The sequence below is a fragment of the Eleginops maclovinus genome, chromosome 4 (genome assembly GCF_036324505.1).
Source record: "Eleginops maclovinus isolate JMC-PN-2008 ecotype Puerto Natales chromosome 4, JC_Emac_rtc_rv5, whole genome shotgun sequence".
Classification (NCBI taxonomy): domain Eukaryota; kingdom Metazoa; phylum Chordata; class Actinopteri; order Perciformes; family Eleginopidae; genus Eleginops; species Eleginops maclovinus.
Window position 1 is genome coordinate 12,484,501 of NC_086352.1, and position 19,722 is coordinate 12,504,222.

General features: G+C 40.5%; 1 protein-coding gene across 1 annotated transcript in view; it reads right to left on the reverse strand.

Annotated features, from left to right (window-relative positions):
- Positions 1-8,255, reverse strand: part of spata17 (spermatogenesis associated 17) — a 33,095-nt gene extending 24,840 nt beyond the window's left edge. The window contains exons 1-5 of the mRNA XM_063882163.1: positions 8,156-8,255; positions 7,598-7,687; positions 6,094-6,175; positions 4,622-4,672; positions 2,036-2,139 (exon numbers count right to left, since the gene is read on the reverse strand). Coding sequence (XP_063738233.1) covers positions 2,036-2,139; positions 4,622-4,672; positions 6,094-6,175; positions 7,598-7,687; positions 8,156-8,223 — 395 coding nt within the window. The 5' untranslated portion in view covers positions 8,224-8,255. The remainder of the gene's footprint in view (positions 1-2,035; positions 2,140-4,621; positions 4,673-6,093; positions 6,176-7,597; positions 7,688-8,155) is intronic.
- Positions 8,256-19,722: the final 11,467 nt, after the last annotated feature.

Here is a 19,722-nt window from a genome sequence, read left to right on the forward strand (position 1 = left end):
CTTATTAAAGCCCGGGAACTTTAAGTGTCTCCCTGACAAAGTGATAAATTGTTGGGGTATCAAGGAAAACTGTGGCAGAGTGGGGACTGCGCCGGGGTCCTGACTTCATTAGGCTATGCAGAAGGAGAGGGAGGATGAATGAGGATGGACACTGAAGCACTGTGAACCAGAGGTGGCGGATAGAGGGAGAGAAAGATATAGAGCAAAACAGATTGAGAAGGAAAAGGAGAGAGCAGAGATTGAAGGAGGAAGGTGAGGAGAGGGCAGGGGAGAGAAGAGGCTAGTGTAAGTAGCGTGTATTAGCTGGATGCTGTACCTAATGAAATGACACAGATGGTTTCGTGTGGGGGGGAACTGTCATGAGAGGGACTGAAACGGAGTCAGAGAGAGAGAGAGCTTCGGCAGTCTATGTATTACTCCTATATCATTACCATGCGCAGCCGATCAGCCTGCACTAAATGGGGACCATTAGTCCAACTTTGAATAATTTATGCAGCGGGACAGACGGACAGACAGACTTATAGGAGGGAGGGAGTGTTTTGTTGGATTAAAAAGCAGACCTTTGCGGGGTGAGTGATCAGGCAGCATGCGATCCGAGGGCTCAGCGGCTAACACAGAAAGGATATTTTAAATAAATGCCGGCACGCCGTTAATTGATCGTGACCCCGGCAGCACTAAATAAACATGTGATTAACTGGAGAGAAAGTGACCTCAACACCCCAAACCACAGTGGAGGAGGGGCTGTGTGTGTGTGTGTGTGTGTGTGTGTGTGTGTGTGTGTGTGTGTGTGTGTGTGTGTGTGTGTGTGTGTGTGTGTGTGTGTGTGTGTGTGTGTGTGCGTGCATGCGTGCGGAGACAATTGATAAAAACAGTAAGACCAAACCAAAACAAAAATGACATCTTGTGTTACTTGAATTTGTTTTAACAATTCCACTTTTCTCTGATCTATTCTCACTCTGGGCTTTGTATATTATTGTTTGTTTTTCTATGAAATATAGCAATATTTGTACTTTATTGTCTGTATGTATATATTATATAAACATAATTGTATCCGTTGTTGTCACTGATGTAGTGTCTGAAGACTTGACAAAGTTGTGTGTTGTTTGTGTGTGTCTTCCTTTGTGTGATATAATGCTACAGTGGCATCACTCTTAATGGACTTTAACAGCCTAGTTCTCCCTACCTCTAAAAGGGGCAAGCCGTGTGGAGGAAAGGTGAAACGCTGGTGGGGACGTGAGGGGGTGGGGGGGGGGGTTAGTCAGTGATCCAAGGAGCACTTTAACAAATTTACATTTAATTTTAGCAGAAGCCTAAAGATATTTTCCGGGTAAAATATATTAGCAACATTAAAAATGTGACTATTAGCTAAAACGTGATGGTTTTTTTTGTCAAAAATAAAAGATGGCGTATCTCTAGCAGTAAGCCCTGGAGCACAGGATGTTTTATTAATGCACGAGCTGCGGTTCAAATCAGAGGCTAATTTTTAATTTCTTCACATCGTTCACTTCTCTCTCTCTTAGCCTCGAGCGCTTTAGAGGACTTCCCTCTCTCTATTCCTCTCTCCTCTACCTCTTTGTCACTCTGTCTCTCTCATTCCTTCACTTCTCCTTTCCCTGCTCTTTTTCTCCGAGGTAACAGCTACGCAAATACAGATCTCCTTAACAACACACATTTTGGGTTATGGGTATATAAGTACACGTTTTAAAAACTGCCTTTAAGCTATGAAATCAATTCATCTTGACTGACGTGTACCAGCTGACTTTCAAGTCCTGTAACGGCTCCCTGTGCAAAAATATATGTTTTACCACATCTTATTAGGGCAAGATACAAAAACAGGGCTAGACAGAGAGAGCGAGAGACAGGAGAGAAAAGGGAATAGACAGGAGAAATGGTGAAGTACTGCATTTAATAGTTGTTCCTTTCTTGTCGCTAAAGCACCGGCAGTACAGTATGCAGTGTCCTTTTAAATACAATGATATTAAATTGTCTGCTCTCTTGAGTCTAATTTATACAACTATTTGTTTTTGTTTCTTACCTGACAAGTTCGTTTTTCCTGGAAAGTCCTTCCAGGTATCTCTTGCGTGCGTAGAAGTTATGAATATATTTCCTCACAAAGAATCCTCTCCATCTCCGCTGGATCTGTGAGGGATTAAAGGAGAGGTGTTTGTTCAAATGTTTTGCAACAACAAATGTAGTGTTTGCAACTTTGATGCCCACTTGTTCACAAATATCAAATTTTTTTTTTCGCATAGCAATTCTTTCGATGACTTACAAAAACTAGGGTTTCTCTCACAAAACGTTATGGTAGGTTGTGCTAAACTGTGTGTTGAGTTTTTTTCAGGTGTTGACTTTTCAGATTTCTTCATTTTATTCAACAGACATGTTTTCTCATCACTCGAACTTGCCACTGATAAAGTAACATTAAATAAGAATACAGTGCAGCATCCCGTTTTAACTCTGCAGCTGTGGAGGGACAACCCAAGGGAGGACAGGCAGCTGTCACAGCTCCATACGTTTAACTGTATCAGTCCACATTGATTGTGGAGGCTGCAGATTAGCTAGCACACACACACACCCACACACACCAGTGGACCATTTTAAAGCATGGGGGCGGATGTCCTTCAGACTAATTAGGAGATTAAAACAATGGCAGGTAAAAGAATAATCACACTATGAGAGGAGTGAAGAGGAGAAAAGAGGTGGAGTGGAGGATGGGGAAAAACAACAAAGAGCAAAATGAGAATTAGCATTGATCTGCCAGTCAATAGATAATTTTAAATAAAGTAATTGCCGCCTGCCGAGTTCTTGCTGACCTTTGTTGACTAGTGAAATCGATGCTGTTGAATCTAAGACAAATCCGAGGTGCGGCATGTAAACACTGGTTTCTATTACGGCCCTAATACATTATCCTCTGTTAGCGACCATGCCGTGATGAAGAGAACAGGGTGGGAGAGAAAAAAGAGAAGAATCAGAATTGATTCAAAGGATGTGTCACAAGGGGATCCTGAGATGATTGTTTCTCCCTCTCGCTCTCTCTGTTTACAGGTTGCATATTTACGTATTTGGTAAAAGACAGGTGAGCAGTGAGTAGGAATGTCCCTCACCCGGCCGTTCACTTTTCAACTTTTCAATTTTTCGAAACAAAAGGTCAGTGTATCAGAAAGGCTGTACCTTCACCTATTCCTTTTTACGTCTTTTGGTGGGAGAATATTCCAGAGAAAACACAATAAAATGCACACTGTACAGAAAAGCCTCATTCGGCCCCTGTGGGGTTGAAACCCAGTACCTTCTCCTTGCTAACCACTAAGCCACTTCGCTTGCCTTTTAACATGGATTTCATTTCCATTAAAATTCCTATTGCTTCCTTTAGGAAACCGTGGTTATTTAATATGTGCAATAAATGCCTCTTAGCTCAAACTTAAAAAGCTTCTGCTCCGCTCTACATGGTGACATCAACCCTAACCTTTTCCCCCCCGTGACCTAAAAACACTGCTCCTCGATCTCGGTCGCTCCTATTATGTGACATTTATTGAAACAACCGGGTGGTCAGCTTTATATGTTTGGGTTTCTATTAGGATTTAAATGTGAAGCCCTCAATTTCCAGTCTTTTGTACCGATATGAAAACACTGGAGCCATCTTTGTCCATCTGGACGGCAACACACCCTGTTCAATAAACACTAGTGGGGTTTTTTGTTGGCCTATAAAAGCCTTTTAATGGTTTAGCAGAACGAAACAGTTAGCCAAAAGAGTCGGCTATATGGAATTGTTAAAATATAAGGTTTCTGAGCAATTTCCTCGTGTAAAAGTGCCAAAGCATCAATCACAGCCACGGCCTTATGATTTATGAGTTGTACCTTCAGAGGGGACGCATAAGCTCTGAGAAAGATTAAGATACATTTAGGTTGCTAAAAAAGATATACAGCTCTGGAAAAAATTAAGAGACCACTGCAGAATTATCAGCTTCCCTGGTTTTACTATTTTCTGTATGTCTTTGAGTCACATGATTTTTTTTTCATTGTATTCTATAAACTACTGAGAAAATGTCTCTGTGTTGGAATTCAACAGACACTGGACTGGCTGCCCTACATGTAGACATTGAGATTTAAGAAAAATGTGGGGTGGTCTCTTTTTTTTTCCAGAGCTATACATTCAGGATATTTATATACATAAAAAGGATAGCATTGATTCAGAGGGCTACTTACCAAGCACTGAATAAAACAAGTTTAATGGCTATTTATTAAAAGCTGGACAATGTATAAGTGTAAAGAAACCAGATTATGTCTGATGTGTTGAGGCATTATAACGATATATCTTTTCTTTTTACCATAATCTGAATTTTTTCTGTATGTTATATGCGATTCTACAAGGCCTGAATAATGTAGGCCTTGTGTCAACGCAGTGCCATGTGTGAAAAAAAGTCATAAAAGAAGACTGCATGAAGGATTTATAAAGTTCCTATGATGGACGTTTTTTACATAAAGTGGTTTGATGAAGTGCTTACAGGTTGCTATTCATGGGGCCTCCTTTCACAGCACACACAAAGAAACAGTGCCCCCCCCCACCACCACCACCACCACGACACTCCATTTGCTAAAAACAAGACACTGTGGTGATATTTACCCTGACCGCCATCTCCTCGTAGAAATTCATCTTCATGATAAAATATGCCGCCTGTGAACACAAAGGAAAAGATGGCGTTACATCTTGTCTCCCAGCCCTCTGATCTGTCCACAGCAGGCGTCAAAGATAAAGAGCTCTTTATACATAATACATTGCACACAGGCAGCGCAGATAGGGCCACTGCAGAAGGGGGAGGGAGAAGGGGAAGAGAAAAAGAAGAGAGGGAAAGCAAGAGGAACAAGAGAAGAAGTCAGGGGATGGAGAGACAGAGAGAAAAAGAGAGAGAGAGAGTGGTTAGCGGGACTTTGTATCAAGGGGAGGACCGTGCTCTCTTAATACACCGACGCAGACAAGGGCCAAGAAAATCTATGGTAGTCAAGCAGCGAGCTAATGGAGATGTATGACGGCCAAGCGCTCTCCTCTGGATTTCATAATCAATGACAGCGCTGCCAGGAGTGACAAACAAAAGGCCCGAGAATATTCAGTGGGCTACACCGAACGAGCCGGCGCACAGCAAACGTGTCGGCCGACCACTGGGGGCACATTTCAGGAGCAAACTGGAGAGTCGGCTATAAAAGGGATTCATATCTCAACACGTCTTGTTTAATAATGACAGGGAAGAGAGGGAGGAGAGGAAGGGGAAGGATGACAAAGAGTTGAAAGGAGGTTGTAAATTCAGCTTGATGTTTTGAGATGAGGCTTTGTGCATGTCACATTACACATGATAAGAGTAAGAGGAGAAAAAGAGAGCCAGAGAGCGAGAGAGGAGAGGAAGAATAGAATCTCTCAGGGATAATTCTAAATATTGCACTGTGGCAATTTTGAGTGATTCAAATTAGCACTCGTCTGTTTCCAAATGAGACCAAACTGCCTCTTTTTAGCCCATATGTGTGTGTGACACATCCTTCATCGTTTATTTTAACACCCCTCCACCCTACCCCCACCATCAAACCCCCCACCCCCCCCTTTCCATTTCTTGAACGCCTCCCAAACGGCGGCTGGCAGTTATGCTTTAGCAAACAGTCAATTTACAGGCATGATAAATAGCTTGTTGTGATACGTTTACAAAACTCAATCCAGGGGAAAATTATACGTGAGAGCGCTGGGTATTGGATCCGGTATCAACAATCTGTTCAATTAAGAAGCAGTTGGAGGCAATATGCTGAAAATGGGGCCTTGTTTTACTAAAGCACACACATACGTACACACACCCCGCACAAACTCCTCTACTTTTTCCTTCTTTCTTTTCCTCTCTACACTATTTTTCTACATACATCCCAGGAGTTGCGATGTAGATGGAATTCCTTATCACATTGCATCATATTTCCTAAGTGCTAATTTCCCAATGTGTAATGAGTGAATTATATTTCTTAAGGTCAGACGCAGGGACTTAGGAATATAGCAATTGAATTCTAATGCATGCTATCATAACATAATCAATATATCTATAGCCGTTCCAGGCTTAGGCTTACCTTCACCATTTGTCTGAAACGTGCCCTTGCTGTGAAGCCCCGCCACATCTTCTGTATAATGATTGCCTTCTTGTGCAGATGGCTGTAAAAAAAAAAGTCAATTTGGAGAGAGGATGGGATGGGTATTTTTCATTGGTTCAAAAAGAAAACACTAAAAAAGTTATTCAGACACACAGAGAAAAAAATATACAGTATATTTGGGGGATTTCTTGTTCTGTCTTTAGTAGTCTGTTAATGCTAAAAGAAAGCAAAGGAAAACCTTATTGAAACAAAAAGATACAAACACCTACAAAACAAATGATATACAGAAATGCTCACGTAATACAATATATTTACTTAAATACATTCTTCCCTAAAATCACTATTGCTATATTAAATTGCCATCTCTTTTATTCTGAATAAACAATAAAGGAAAGAGTGCCTTTGTTTTCTGCATACAAATGTTAGGTTGAAAAGGGCTTCAATTAAAAGGTCAAGGCAACATTATGCTTACACACACACACACACACACACACACACACACACACACACACACACACACACACACACACACACACACACACACACACACACACACACACACACACACACACACACACACATTTCTACTCCAGGCTTTTCGATCATGTCCGATGAGCCTTTCACCGCCTTTAGTCAGCGGCACACATTTGTATTCATCTTCAAACATACTCTAAATGCAAGTCCACTGCGAGTCTCAGCCTCCAATGAGGCCATCAATTTCCAAAAGGCCATTCATATGCCCAGAAAATCAATGCTTATAGTGGGGATAGCACAACCCCGGAGTTGCACTTAGGCAGCTAAAATTGTTGCTAATTATCCACTTAACGCATTGATCAATTAACTAAAGTAATCTGAATTAACCTACTGTCTGGAAGTTTGTCTGCTGACCCTGCAGAATGGTGCTGGGGTCGCAGTACAGGAACAAGCACACACATAGGGACATTCATTTTTCTGTGTGTGAAAGGAGCACAGAGTGCAAGTGACATTTATTCCTCCAGGCCTTTTGCAAAGCTCTGGAAGTGGAATAATTATGAAAGTGAGCTAGTATGGGTTTCCCTAGAAATTAACCATTAGAGTCTTGTCTGAATGTTTTCCAACCCTTGAGGGAAAATGCTAACCTAAAATTGGTATATAACAAATTATGTTTTGTTTTATTTTTTGTCCTATGGCAAATGAAGTAGAACAACATAGCCTATCTCTTGATTTACATATTCTCGCGGTGTGGAAAGTATTAGGAACATGTAGTATTCAGAGTAAAAGTACTCATTGCAGAAAAAAATATTGAAATATTTTTAAATATTGACACACTATGTCCTAGTTTAATTGCTGCCAATTAATTTTCATGGTTTTAGTTGGTTAGTTAGTCAAATAATCATATTTAAATATTTTCCAGGTGCATTGTGTTTCAAAAGCAGCATTTATAAAGTAATGAGTATAAAAATCTATAGAATAAAAGTAGTAGAGTTTCCACCACTGATCTCACCTGAGGTAAGCGCGCACCTTGCAGGCTCTGAACCAGCTCTGGATCCGGAGGGCGGCCTGGTTTTCCCTCTGTCTGCTCTCCTCAGCTTGGCTAAGGCACACAAACAAACAGCAGGTAGGCTACAGTAGCTACATTATCTTACATATAAACGGCAATTAATATTCTATACAAACCACACTAGTATCTGAACTTGCAAGTAGTTTGAACTGCCGTTGCTTCAAAGTTTCATTAGTCTAGCTTACCATTCATATAAGTTACTTACAACTCATGTCTTTGCTAGAACACGACACAAAGTCGGTCATTTACGTTTATTTCAACACACAAAGGCTGCCTGCTGGTTAATATAGTGTCAAAAGTTAAACTATGATAATGTACGCTTTCAATACGACGTGTTATCTAGTTAGCAAGGTTAGGTAAACTGAGGGAAGCATGATGCTAGCGTTTGCTGACAGTTCGTTAACGTCAGCTAATTGGTGTGAAGTTAACGTTAACCCTCTTAGCGATATTCAGAATTATATTTCACCCCTCAATGATCCGTACGTAACACATGACACATACCTGTTTCTGTCGAAGTATTCCTTTTTGAACTCTTCAACTTCACGTTTTATCTTCAGCAGCTCCGCCATGTTTCAGGCGACAGTTTACCTGTTGTCCAGACAACACAGCAGTTTTCTAAGGTGCGTTCAGAGCGTACAGAAAGTAGGAATGTTCTAACTCTACACTACCTGATAAAAATAGTTGTGTGTACTTTACTAAACATCTCGAAAGCAGTCAGTCACCATAATGAACCAGAAAAATGCCTTCCTTCCGTTGTTGTAGGCTTATATTGCTCAAGTGTTCATATTTGTCAAAAATGTATAATATCTACTGTTGTTACCATTTAGAATCGAGTCATATTGCAATCAGCTTTTGTGGTTTCGAATAATTTATTTAGGTTTTTATAGATGCTTGTATAGTTTTGTTATGTTGTTATTAAGACTTAAATGAAACACAGACTAGTTACAGTGATTAAACATATTTTGTAACATTTCAAGTTTATTATAATATACATTTACCCTAGGTCAGCATAGGGTGAAGTTGAGCAAAAGCCACCTTTTTATTTTTACCTTCTTTCGCTACTTTATTTGCTGTACTGATGCAGAAATACTGTGTAAATTATAAAGGAATGGGGGGGGGGGGGGGGGGGGGGGGTAATCCCAGAAACTACATTACAAAAATGCCTGCTCTGTGGATGCAGATTGTGGATCTGAGTATTGATCTGCCAGCTGCCTCACTTCTTCCATCCATCCTTCCATCCATTTCGCTCCTCTGCTGACGTTATCACCCTTCATCATACAGTTATCAGTTCATTTCTCCCCTCTCTTCCTTCCTTCCTTATTTCCCATCCTCGTCACTCCTCCATTCCTCTTCAGCCATATTCACCTGTCAAAATGATCACCTCAGCAGGGTGTGTGTGTGTGTGTGTGTGTGTGTGTGTGTGTGTGTGTGTGTGTGTGTGTGTGTGTGTGTGTGTGTGTGTGTGTGTGTGTGTGTGTGTGTGTGTGTGTGTGTGTGTGTGTGTCTGTGCACTCGTGCATCTCTGCAAGGAAAGACATCTGTCTGGCCAATGGTCAGAGGAAAAGACTGCCTGCATTACAAATGACTCCTTGGAGACAGGCAAACGACAAATAGTGAAAGTGAATGCGTGTTTCTGTATCTGTCTCCATGCTCTTTAGTGTCTGTGTACCGGGACCCTAGATTCTCTGTGAGCCTGGCAGGGTGCTTGTTTAGGTATTTCTCTTCTGACTCTCCGTCTTTCTCTCAGGCCAATTTGCTGTCTGAGGGCAACCTCAGTGGTGAAAAGCAGTAGGTAGACATAGAGTTATGACTGGAGGGGCAAACCCATGGTGGCTCAGCCCATCCATCGAGGGGCGGCAGGAGGCCGGCCACCCTGGTAATTACCGGAGAAATGTTGTTGTGACAAGACGGGCTGTATGTGAGTGAGAGAGATTTTTAAGGAAGTGTTGTTTTTGACAAGACCATAAGGACAGCTGTAGCCATTCGTCCTGCAACAACACTGATTAGGTGTCACCAGGAGTGTATCTGCAAGAGAACTACAAAAAATGCGATTGAGAGCACTTCACAAAAAGACATGCTGTTTACACACAGTCTAATGACCCACTTCTAGACCCAGCCAGACTATCATCCCCTCCACGTCCCTCTACTCTTGTAATACACTCTTCCATCAAGTTTTATCCCTTTCGTCTTTCTTCTTTTGTACTTTTACCTGTTTCTTTTTTATTCTCTCTCCATCCTCTGTCCTCTTCTCAATGAAAACATTTGTGCTGCTCAGCGAAGCAATGATTCCTTTTCCAAGACTACCCTACGTATACCCTCTCTCTCTCTCTCCGTCTTTTCCTCTCTCACTCCATCTCTCCATACGGGGCATGTCATTTAACATGCCTCTAGTCACCTCTCACAGTCAGGAAGCTCATCCAACCAGTCATTCTTCACGCCCATTGTTCCTAAATGAGGGCCATATGCGCAGTGGCCAGCTCTGGTCATAAAGACACACACACACACACATACACAAAGGCACACACACTTACACACATGCAAACACACACGCACACGCACACACACACACACACACACACACACACACACACACACACACACACACACACACACACACACACACACACACACACACACACACACACACACACACACACACACAGACCAGTGCAACACCAGTGTCTTTGGTAGAATGTGTGTGTATGTGTGTGTTCCACTGTCACACATTGCTCTGCGTAGCGCGTGTGTATGAATCATTATTGTGTGTGTGTATGAGTGATGACGTGTGAGTGTCTGTGTATGTGGGCCTGTCTGTGCAGTGTGTCTGTCTGTGTGTTGCTACAGCCACAGTGGGGTGCGGCGGTTGGAATGTGTATTTCTCGGCAGGACCAGTTCGGCCATTATTATTAAACATCTGTCCGCAGCACATTAATTCCCCCACTCTGACGCATCCCTCTCTGCCCAGGGATCACTTAATTGAAATCCATAATGACTCTTTCTTCTCTTCTCTCACACACTGAGCAAAGTGAAGCTGGGAATCTTATTTTAACAAAAAGGTTTTTAAATCAAATAATTGTACCCTCTTTCATCATTTTGGCAGCACTTTTAATGTACAGCACAACATATTGGTTTAGATTTTTTGACAGCAAATAAATTATGATAACAGTATTCCCTGAAACATTTAGCTTTTTAGCAAAGTTAAGGAGTTAGACTGGATGCTTTTTGTCTTTAATCCACCAATTTGAAATGAAATAGGGAAATTAAAATCCATTAATATATGTCTTTTACTGTCAGTGGATACTTCAGTCATTCACAATAGCGGGAAATGTTAGGTTGTTACAAACTTACATTGGATTCACAGATTTTTAATAGGATAGTTTTTTGGAAAGTTCACAGTATCTGTTACCGGGCCCCGGTTAAAGGGAATTAATGTATCATAATATATCGATTTACAACAAACTTCATTTTTATTTCAAACTTTATGATGAGGACAAATACACATAGAGGCACAAATGTTGTTATTGAAATAAAGTTCCATTAAAGTTTTATTGAATCTTTCATTTGTGGTATTTTCACCCAAGGCCCTATTTTCCCCGTTAATTAAAATTCCCCATTACGGAGATATCTCAAAAAGTGATTAAACCACTTTCAGTTTGACCTGATGTCGTACAGTATGTGTGTCACTAAAATGTTATTAAAAAATACATAGGGAAGGCCTTCAAACCAGAAGCCCACCTAGAGCCGTTTCAGGCCTGAGGCTGGCCCTGGCTCTTCTTGGTAAAACTATGCAAATTGCTCCTTAATTTTGTACCTTGGGCTGCTGTTACTTTTTACAGTGGCAATGCTTTTAAACCAATTTAAAGCCATCTCTTTTCCCCTCTCCATCCCATCAACCCACCCTCCCACCTTTCCTCATTCCCCATCCTAATATCCTACTAATGGATAAAAACTATGATTGTGCCGGTAGAGGAGAAATATCATACCTTTATTAGCTCACCTATATCCACAGAGAGAGGGAGAGAGAGGGAGCGAGAGAGAGTAGTAATGAATTGAGCATTGTGTAAAATAGTTTAATGCAGGGGTGGTTCATCATTATTTGTGGCGGATTGCGTGCAGACAGGGGTGATCCATTAGTGTGGTCGTTTCCATCTGTGTATGTGTGTTTCAGTGTGTGTATGCATGTTTTTCAGTATGTGTGTGTGTGTATGTCCCACCCAGAAGGACATTCGCTGCTGCCGGCCCCACTGTCAGAATGAGAGATTCATCACCACACACACACACACACTCACACACACACACACACACACACACACACACACACACACACACACACACAGGCTACAGTACACATGTGGCATTATTGTTCCATCATTACTCATCTCATTCTTCTTTTCAACAATTTGTCATTTTGGTGTCTGTGTTTACACACACACACACACACACACACACACACACACACACACACACACACACACAGACACACTCACAGAGATTCAAATGGCACCATGTTTTCTGTGTAGCCGGTCCAAGCCAGAATTAAAAACATTAAATTGCATTTTTTAAAATGTTATTATGCCAAAATAGAAATCATCTATTTTTCACGTTACTAAACTTTTCAACTGTAGTTGGGTCGCAACTCAGCTCTAGTGGGAAACTATTCAAATGTCTATTACAATAGTTCTGATAATTGTATGAATTGCAAGGTGAGCCAGACTTAAAGATAGAAAGAAAGTTCAATTTCAAGTTTCATTTAAAATATAGTCACATCTCCACATCTGACCACATCGTGGCTTTTAGCAGAATTTTTTCAAATCTCCAAACTTCAAAATGTTTGTAACCCACAGTTAGGCACACTAATGAACAAATCGTGTTTTTTGCATATTCATTCCTCAAAGTTATATACAGAATTAGGAACAGAGCACACAGGACACACTGCCTTTCCACAGTGATCCAAAATGCTGATGCACTAAATAAAATGAGATTACAGGAAGTTTTATTTTGTTGCAATCACTTTTTTTTTTAAATAACGTTCATTACACCCCTTACAGACAAGAGGGAAACTGAGTAGAACAGCAATCAAAGAGGAGAGTTAGAAAGTACAACTTTTTTTGTTGCATGATTGCCACATCTGATGGCCATTCCTTTACCCCACACATTCACACCCACAATCACGTTCTCCTTTCAGAATAAAACCCTCAGTAGTTTAATGGAATGTAGATTTCTTTTTCTTTTTTCTTTTTTTTAGTAGGGACTCAATATTGGAGAGGGAAAATAAATCATCCAGTGTCTACTCTGATCATGGCAGGGTGTAGGCATGCATCTGACGATTCTCTGTCTTCCCCCTCGCTGTGGCACTTTTCCACTTCCACTTCACTTGTTCTTTTCATCTGCCCCTGCTCGTCCGCTATTACACTCATCTCTCGTTCTATTGTTCTGATTCGCATCTGTCTTTGGCTTGCTCTATCTGGATTGCTTGCTTTATCTTTTATCTGCCTGATTTAAAAAAAACTTTTTGCACAACTGTCCCTCACTCATGCTGTTTCACTGACAGTACCCAGTTTTTTTGGGGGTTTTCTCTCTTTATTCTCCACCCACCCAAATTGTTTCTGACATTCTCAACACACACCTTTTGCTGGCTTTATGACAAATATAGCTAACTTTAGCATCCCTGTGTGTGTATATGTCCTATCACCACAGGAGCTAGTCTATTTCTCTTTGCTTCCAGCTAATTGGTTGGACCGTGAGAGAGACAGGCTGGAGAGGTGGCCAGATCTGACAGTGAGCGTGTGTGTGTGTGTGTGTGTGTGTGTGTGTGTGTGTGTGTGTGTGTGTGTGTGTGTGTGTGTGTGTGTGTGTGTGTGTGTGTGTGTGTGTGTGTGTGTGTGTGTGTGTGTCAGATGTCCTCTGGCATGCCTCAGAGAGCTAATCATAACCACACTGCAGAGATTAATGAAGTCAAGAGCAATCAGCCCTGACACACAAACAGGGACACACACATGCACACACACTCACATACATGCACGCACACAGGAATGTATAGTGGTTCTGGCTCAGATACATTGGGCCTTGTTTAGTTGAGGCAGTGACATGTGGAGTGACTCAATGATTAATTGAATCGCTTCTTGTGTGAACATCTGTACCTACATATGTTGCCATTGTCAAAGTTACTCTTTGCATGCTTGCTTAACTTTACTCATTCCCTCTGGAGAGGTTTTTAGTTGTTAATCCTGTGCAATTAATTCCTATTATATCGTATGGGGAAATAAATTAGGATTATCCATGGCTATAATATACATTATAACACTGACAGATGCAGGGATGAGGAACTTCTGATGCAATATATAGAAAAAGGGCAGATTGATGTTTGGAGTTTGTTTTACATTTAATAGAATACATCTTAAGCCTTACCTAATGCATAATGGTGGATGATGGATCTGTGTAGGTGATGGCCAAACTCACCTTTAATAGTAGGGGTTGTGTCATTCTTTTCAAAGGAAGCATGTGTAAGGGATTAACCATCTGATTCTCCATTAATTCTCTCAACAGCCATTGAAGCCTTTAATAATGAAAACGTTTTTACTGTTTCCCAGAAGTGAGTGTGACAGCTAGGTTTCAAATCAAAACCTCCGTGTCTTACATGTTAATCGATAAAAAGTGAAGAAAAGTTAACAGTGGTTTAGCATTGGTACACGTTCACATTCTTAAATGGTTGCTTGTTTTGCTTTGTCTATTGAAATGGATCTTCCTTCCAAGATAAGACGAAAGCTGGTCAGTACCAAGAAGTTAAGAATGAACCACCAACAACCAGAAGCTATGCAAGACATGTCAACTCCTTCACATTATGCTTAAGTCTGGGTCTCAGGCAGGTGGTAATGGCAGTGGATTTATCTAGCTGGGGGCTGACTTGCCTTTGGGCCAGGAGTTTCCCCAGACGCTGAATCTCCCCCCGCCCAATTACACACTTTTTAGGGGTTGGCTGCGAGTGCTGCCTTGGGGACTCCGGGTCCACAGCGACCATCTGCAGACCCTGCTTCTAGTTGTCAACCTCAATGATGACATGATCCTATGCTGCAGAAAAAAAACTGCAGCAAACTGTGGTAAAGTAATTTTTTCATAGATAGCCAATGTGTTCAAAGGATAAAGTACAACTGTGGTCACTTTGGGCTTTACGGGAGAACAAAGGGAGATGGGCCCCAAATCCTCAACAGAGAGGAAATAAATGAAGACTGGCCACACCAAAAAATGTACTTTGTTGTTGTTTGGGACTAACAGGATCAGTGGTCATGGGAAAACAGATGTTCAGCTTCTTTGCCAAACAGATGAATAGACATGAGAATTTACTACCTGACAACAGCTCTGAAGGTCACCCCATGCCAGCCACTGCCTCAAATCTCAGACTGATACCAAAACCACACCCTACTAACAACTTTACTCCCTGTAGATACCTAAAGCTGTTTCCTTCCTAAAATATACTGTAATTTCTCAGCTTTTATCTGACCAGAGAGAAACAAAAGACCAAAGGAGCGGTTGAAAAGTATATTTCTCTGTTTCAGAGCACAGGGCTTTCAGCTCCCCATAAAGACCTTGACCTTTGGCCCCAATGGGCCTCTGTGCATGATTCACGGGCTACTGAGGCCCCTGATCCCATTTATCTGCTTGTGGTGTGTGTGGGTGTGGTTTTGTTGTGTGCACACATGGGAGTGAACATTATATGTTTGCCCTTAAGTGGGCATCTAATGTGTGTATGTGTGAATGCTCAGGTAGAGCTGGTTAGAAATAGATATTGATGACACTTAAATTCCATGAGGAAAAACACAAACAAATACATAATCCTTGAATGTTTCCAGGTAATTATTTTCCGTAAAACAAAGTAACCATGTTGCAGTTTATTTTGGGATATTATCCAGTGTGTTATGAACTTGGTGGTCACATGAGGCTTGCTTTTACTCTGTCTGCACTTGAGTCTGGCTTTGTTTTGAATGTATAGTACTCTTTGGTGCCAATGATCACACTATAACACGCATCAACACACCTGCATTTCAGTACACGGTGTGTGTCCAAAGAACTTTGACTACGTTTGGCCTTTGTCCATTATACCCACTGATGGATTTGTTTTTCCATTAGCACCAACTGATTGCCATGGCTGGACTATACTTGGACTACTACATTTGGAAACTAATGTTGTGTTTATTGTATGTGAAGGTAGACTACTGCATTATTCAAAATATCCCAAAAATCGTATTATCTTTATACTTTAGAAAATAAATTCAAAAGTAAACAGGTTAGGAAAAATAATGAAACGTTCACCAGCAAAACATAATTTCATTACCACCATAACATTTGTACGTATATTTTAAACTGTGAAATTGTACACAAGGGAAATGTGAAAACTGTTATAGAGTTATAAACTGTAGTCCATTACACTCTACCTCTGACCACTCAAATAAAAAGAGTCCTTCATCACAGAGGCAATCTAACTCTCAAATCAACAGAAATAAACGCTGGCCACAGGCGACTGGCCTGGCCAAATAGCATGTTTTACGTGTGTTTGTATATGTGTGTTTGTGTGTGTGGATTTTGACGTGGATTAGAGGGCAGGCTGTACATTGCTTAAGGTCCCATGATTGCAGTTTGCAAAATAACTAACATTTCTAGCTTTTATTCCCACATCATTTCAAACATATGTCTTAACATATTTCTCAAAAAACATTCATTATAATTACTTTTTTTTCTCAAAACACAGAAGGGTCCATGCAAATATATAAAAAATGAACCAGTATGACACAAAGAAAATATGATAATATAGAGATTGTCACAGAAAAAGAGACAAAAACAGTAATACCTTAACACCTCAGGAAACCGAGGCATAGACAGCTAAACCAGGAACTACACAGAGCAGAAACCAAGCAGTTGGCACTAAGGCAAACAGTACATCATTTTACAGGCATTACCATACAAACTGATAGCAAACTGAATGTGTAAACCTGATGATGATGGGCTTGTCTCTTCACATGTCAGAGGCAGCAGCAAAGGTCACTGAGCACTGAGGAAGTATGAGGCTTTTAGGGAGAAGGAAAACACTAAATACTCCTAATCCCCCGTTTATTTGCCGCATGGATGGTTAAAAGCTACTCTCAGCCTCATAAAATTAAAACCAAGTGTGCACCGAACTGTGGAGAAGAGCGGCAGATATAGAAAGATAGCAAGAGATGAAGGAAAGACAGAAAGGCTTAGATGATGAGGCGAGGAAGACAGTGAGGTGGAAGGAGAAAGAGAGAGGGAGGTGGAGAAAGTGTGAAGAAGAAAGGGGGATTGAGAAGCGGTGATGTGCAGCTCCAAAACATTCTTTAGCAGAATGAGCTGTCACCTGTACCTCCTTTGCCTGGCGATCTATGGTTCACACCGGCTGCCTTTGATTAATACATCCCACCTAAATCATCGAAAGTTCCCCTTTCCTTCTTCCCCATAAAATGCAATACACAACACAAATCAGCCCCTTAAACAGTGAAGCCGGATAACAATCGGAAAATAATGCATCTTACCTGGGCCATCCCGATAAATTGTTCCTTATAACACCCTCCCTTAAACCAAAATCAATTCATCCACCTCCCATTTTTATTAAAATCCCCAGTAATAAATCTTCCTCCAATGTTTGTTCATCTGTTTTTTGATACATTTATATCACTTTCAGTTCTGCTCCAGTGTTTTCCCTGCCTCTACAGCATAAAATGGGAAAATCTATTTGGGGCCAATAGAATAGTTAAAGGGGTGTTATGGGTGCCTGTTCTTGTGGTGAAAATGGGTGTCAATTTGTGTGTGTGTGTACGTATGTGTGTAAATGGAATCGATAAATGTGGCAGTGCGGTGAGTAGATAGCACCCTTCCTCTTGCCTTTCTGATTAACCCACACCGCTGAAAACCTGACAGCAATATAACAATATTAGAGGTGAGTGGGAGTGTGTGTGTTTGCGTGTCAAGGTTTTTGTAAGCGTGTAAGTGAATGTGTGTACCAAGTCCATTTAAAACTACCTTCGTCTTTTCATAAAACCTTCAGAGCACAAACACAGCCATGTTTACAGTTGTGAGTGTGCAGTGTGTGAGTGTGCAGTGTTAAGCTTATTGGCTGTGCATTTCAGATGCTTAAAACAGAACAATAGAATAATACATGTTTTTGGAAAGTGAGTCATTTATAATATAATATAAATGTTAAAGCAATTCAATGAAGTATCAGCACTTTTTTGACTTAGATTTGACTTTTCACTCCCTAAATTGCATCAATCTCTTTAACATTTCACTAAGTTACTACTTCAATAACAATTGTTTTCTTTATGTTTACATCATCATTACACTTGTACAAGGTCATGACTTCAGTTCGGGAGGCAACACTGCTGAGTCGTATTAATTATGGTCTGTCCATCAAGTCTGAATTTCTTGCACATACCGGTCTTTTCATATCAAATAGTTTTCTCACAAATGTCATTGTTTTTAACCCCATTACATCAAAAGCTGACTGTATTTTCACTTACAACACAAAAATGAAATGCTGCAAACCATTCCAAAATTCAGGATGATTTAGTTGACTGAGAAAGTGTTCACTGTGCAAATTATTGTTGTAGGATAACAGTCAGAGATATACATTTCAGTTGCTGTTCTTAGTAACTTTCCACTACTGTCTTTTGTACGTGCATCTGGTTTGCACTGGAGGTGAGGTTTGGTAAAGTTGCTTTCAGTTTGTACTGGAATCCATATTTTATCTGATGTGTCACTTTCTTAATATAGTTCAAAGCAAAGACTCCATACAACATTTGTTTGTTTCCTACATGTTTGAATAACTTTTAACCAACTTTTCAAACTTTAATAATTAAATCAATTATAAGCATATCTTGACAACTATCAGTTTATTTATGTATGTTATTATATTGCTTTGAATCTGAACTCCAAGACAAACAAAGTTTTTATTGCGTTATACTTCTAATTCTACCGTTCATTCATTTGACCATGTTCTAATCACAATCTATCTGTTTGTGGCAGGGTAATGATGGACGAGGTAAGAACTCAGACAGTAGAATACAATAGGAATACAATATAATAAGCCTCATCGCCCTGCATTGTTTAATTTGTTGGGTGATCAATGAATGACTGTTGGATCAGTCAGTGCTGAATAGAGAAATGTGCCATGATTTATTCTAGGTGTTAAAAAATAATTTGTTTGGATTGATTAACGTTAATTAATTATGCTAATTAAGCAGGATGAAAACAGATGTCCAAAGTGCCCTCCTTCTCATCCCTTGGTATAACTGGTCCTTTAATTACAGATGCTATTTGTTAACCTAAAAATAACTCATATCAAATGCAAATGTTTGGACACGTAGTGCACACATTGACAGACATACGAACCCTCACATGCATGAAACACATGGACAGGAGACACATGGCATGTTTAGATTTGCTGAAGTTTGAGAACATCTAATCTTTATTTATTCCTGTGATCTAACTTATGGTCCATTACACTTTGGTGGTAATATTCTGAACTCCACCTGTCTTGTTTTTCTTAAATTTTTTTATTAACTTGGCTAAGTTTGAATCTATTTTGTGTAAAGAAAAGAAAAGAATTACACTTTTGTGGATGCCAAACATGCATAACAATAGGCTCCACGATTCACTTGTTCATCTCATAGGCAAATCCAGTAGCCTCACAATGTTTTGAAATACTTTTTTATTCAGCATTTTATTCAAAATGTGTTTTTCACCCAAAGTTACTTGTTTTCATGATGCTGTTTCGTGTACCTGTGCAGGGGATTTTTTTACAAACTACTTCTTGACTTTTTATGATCCTTTAAGCATGAATCCAACTGTGTTTGTGCTGTGATCAACCGGATTGAATTGCTATCTTTCTCAGCAAAAGAGTGCGTGTGTGTGTGTGAGCGTGTGTGTGTGTGTGTGTGTGTGTGTGCGTGCATGCGTGCGGGTGTGCGTGCGTGTGTATTCACGTGTGTGTGTGTGTGTGTTTGTGTGTGTGCGTGCGTGCGTGCGTGTGTATTCACATGTGTGTGTGTGTGAGAGTGTAC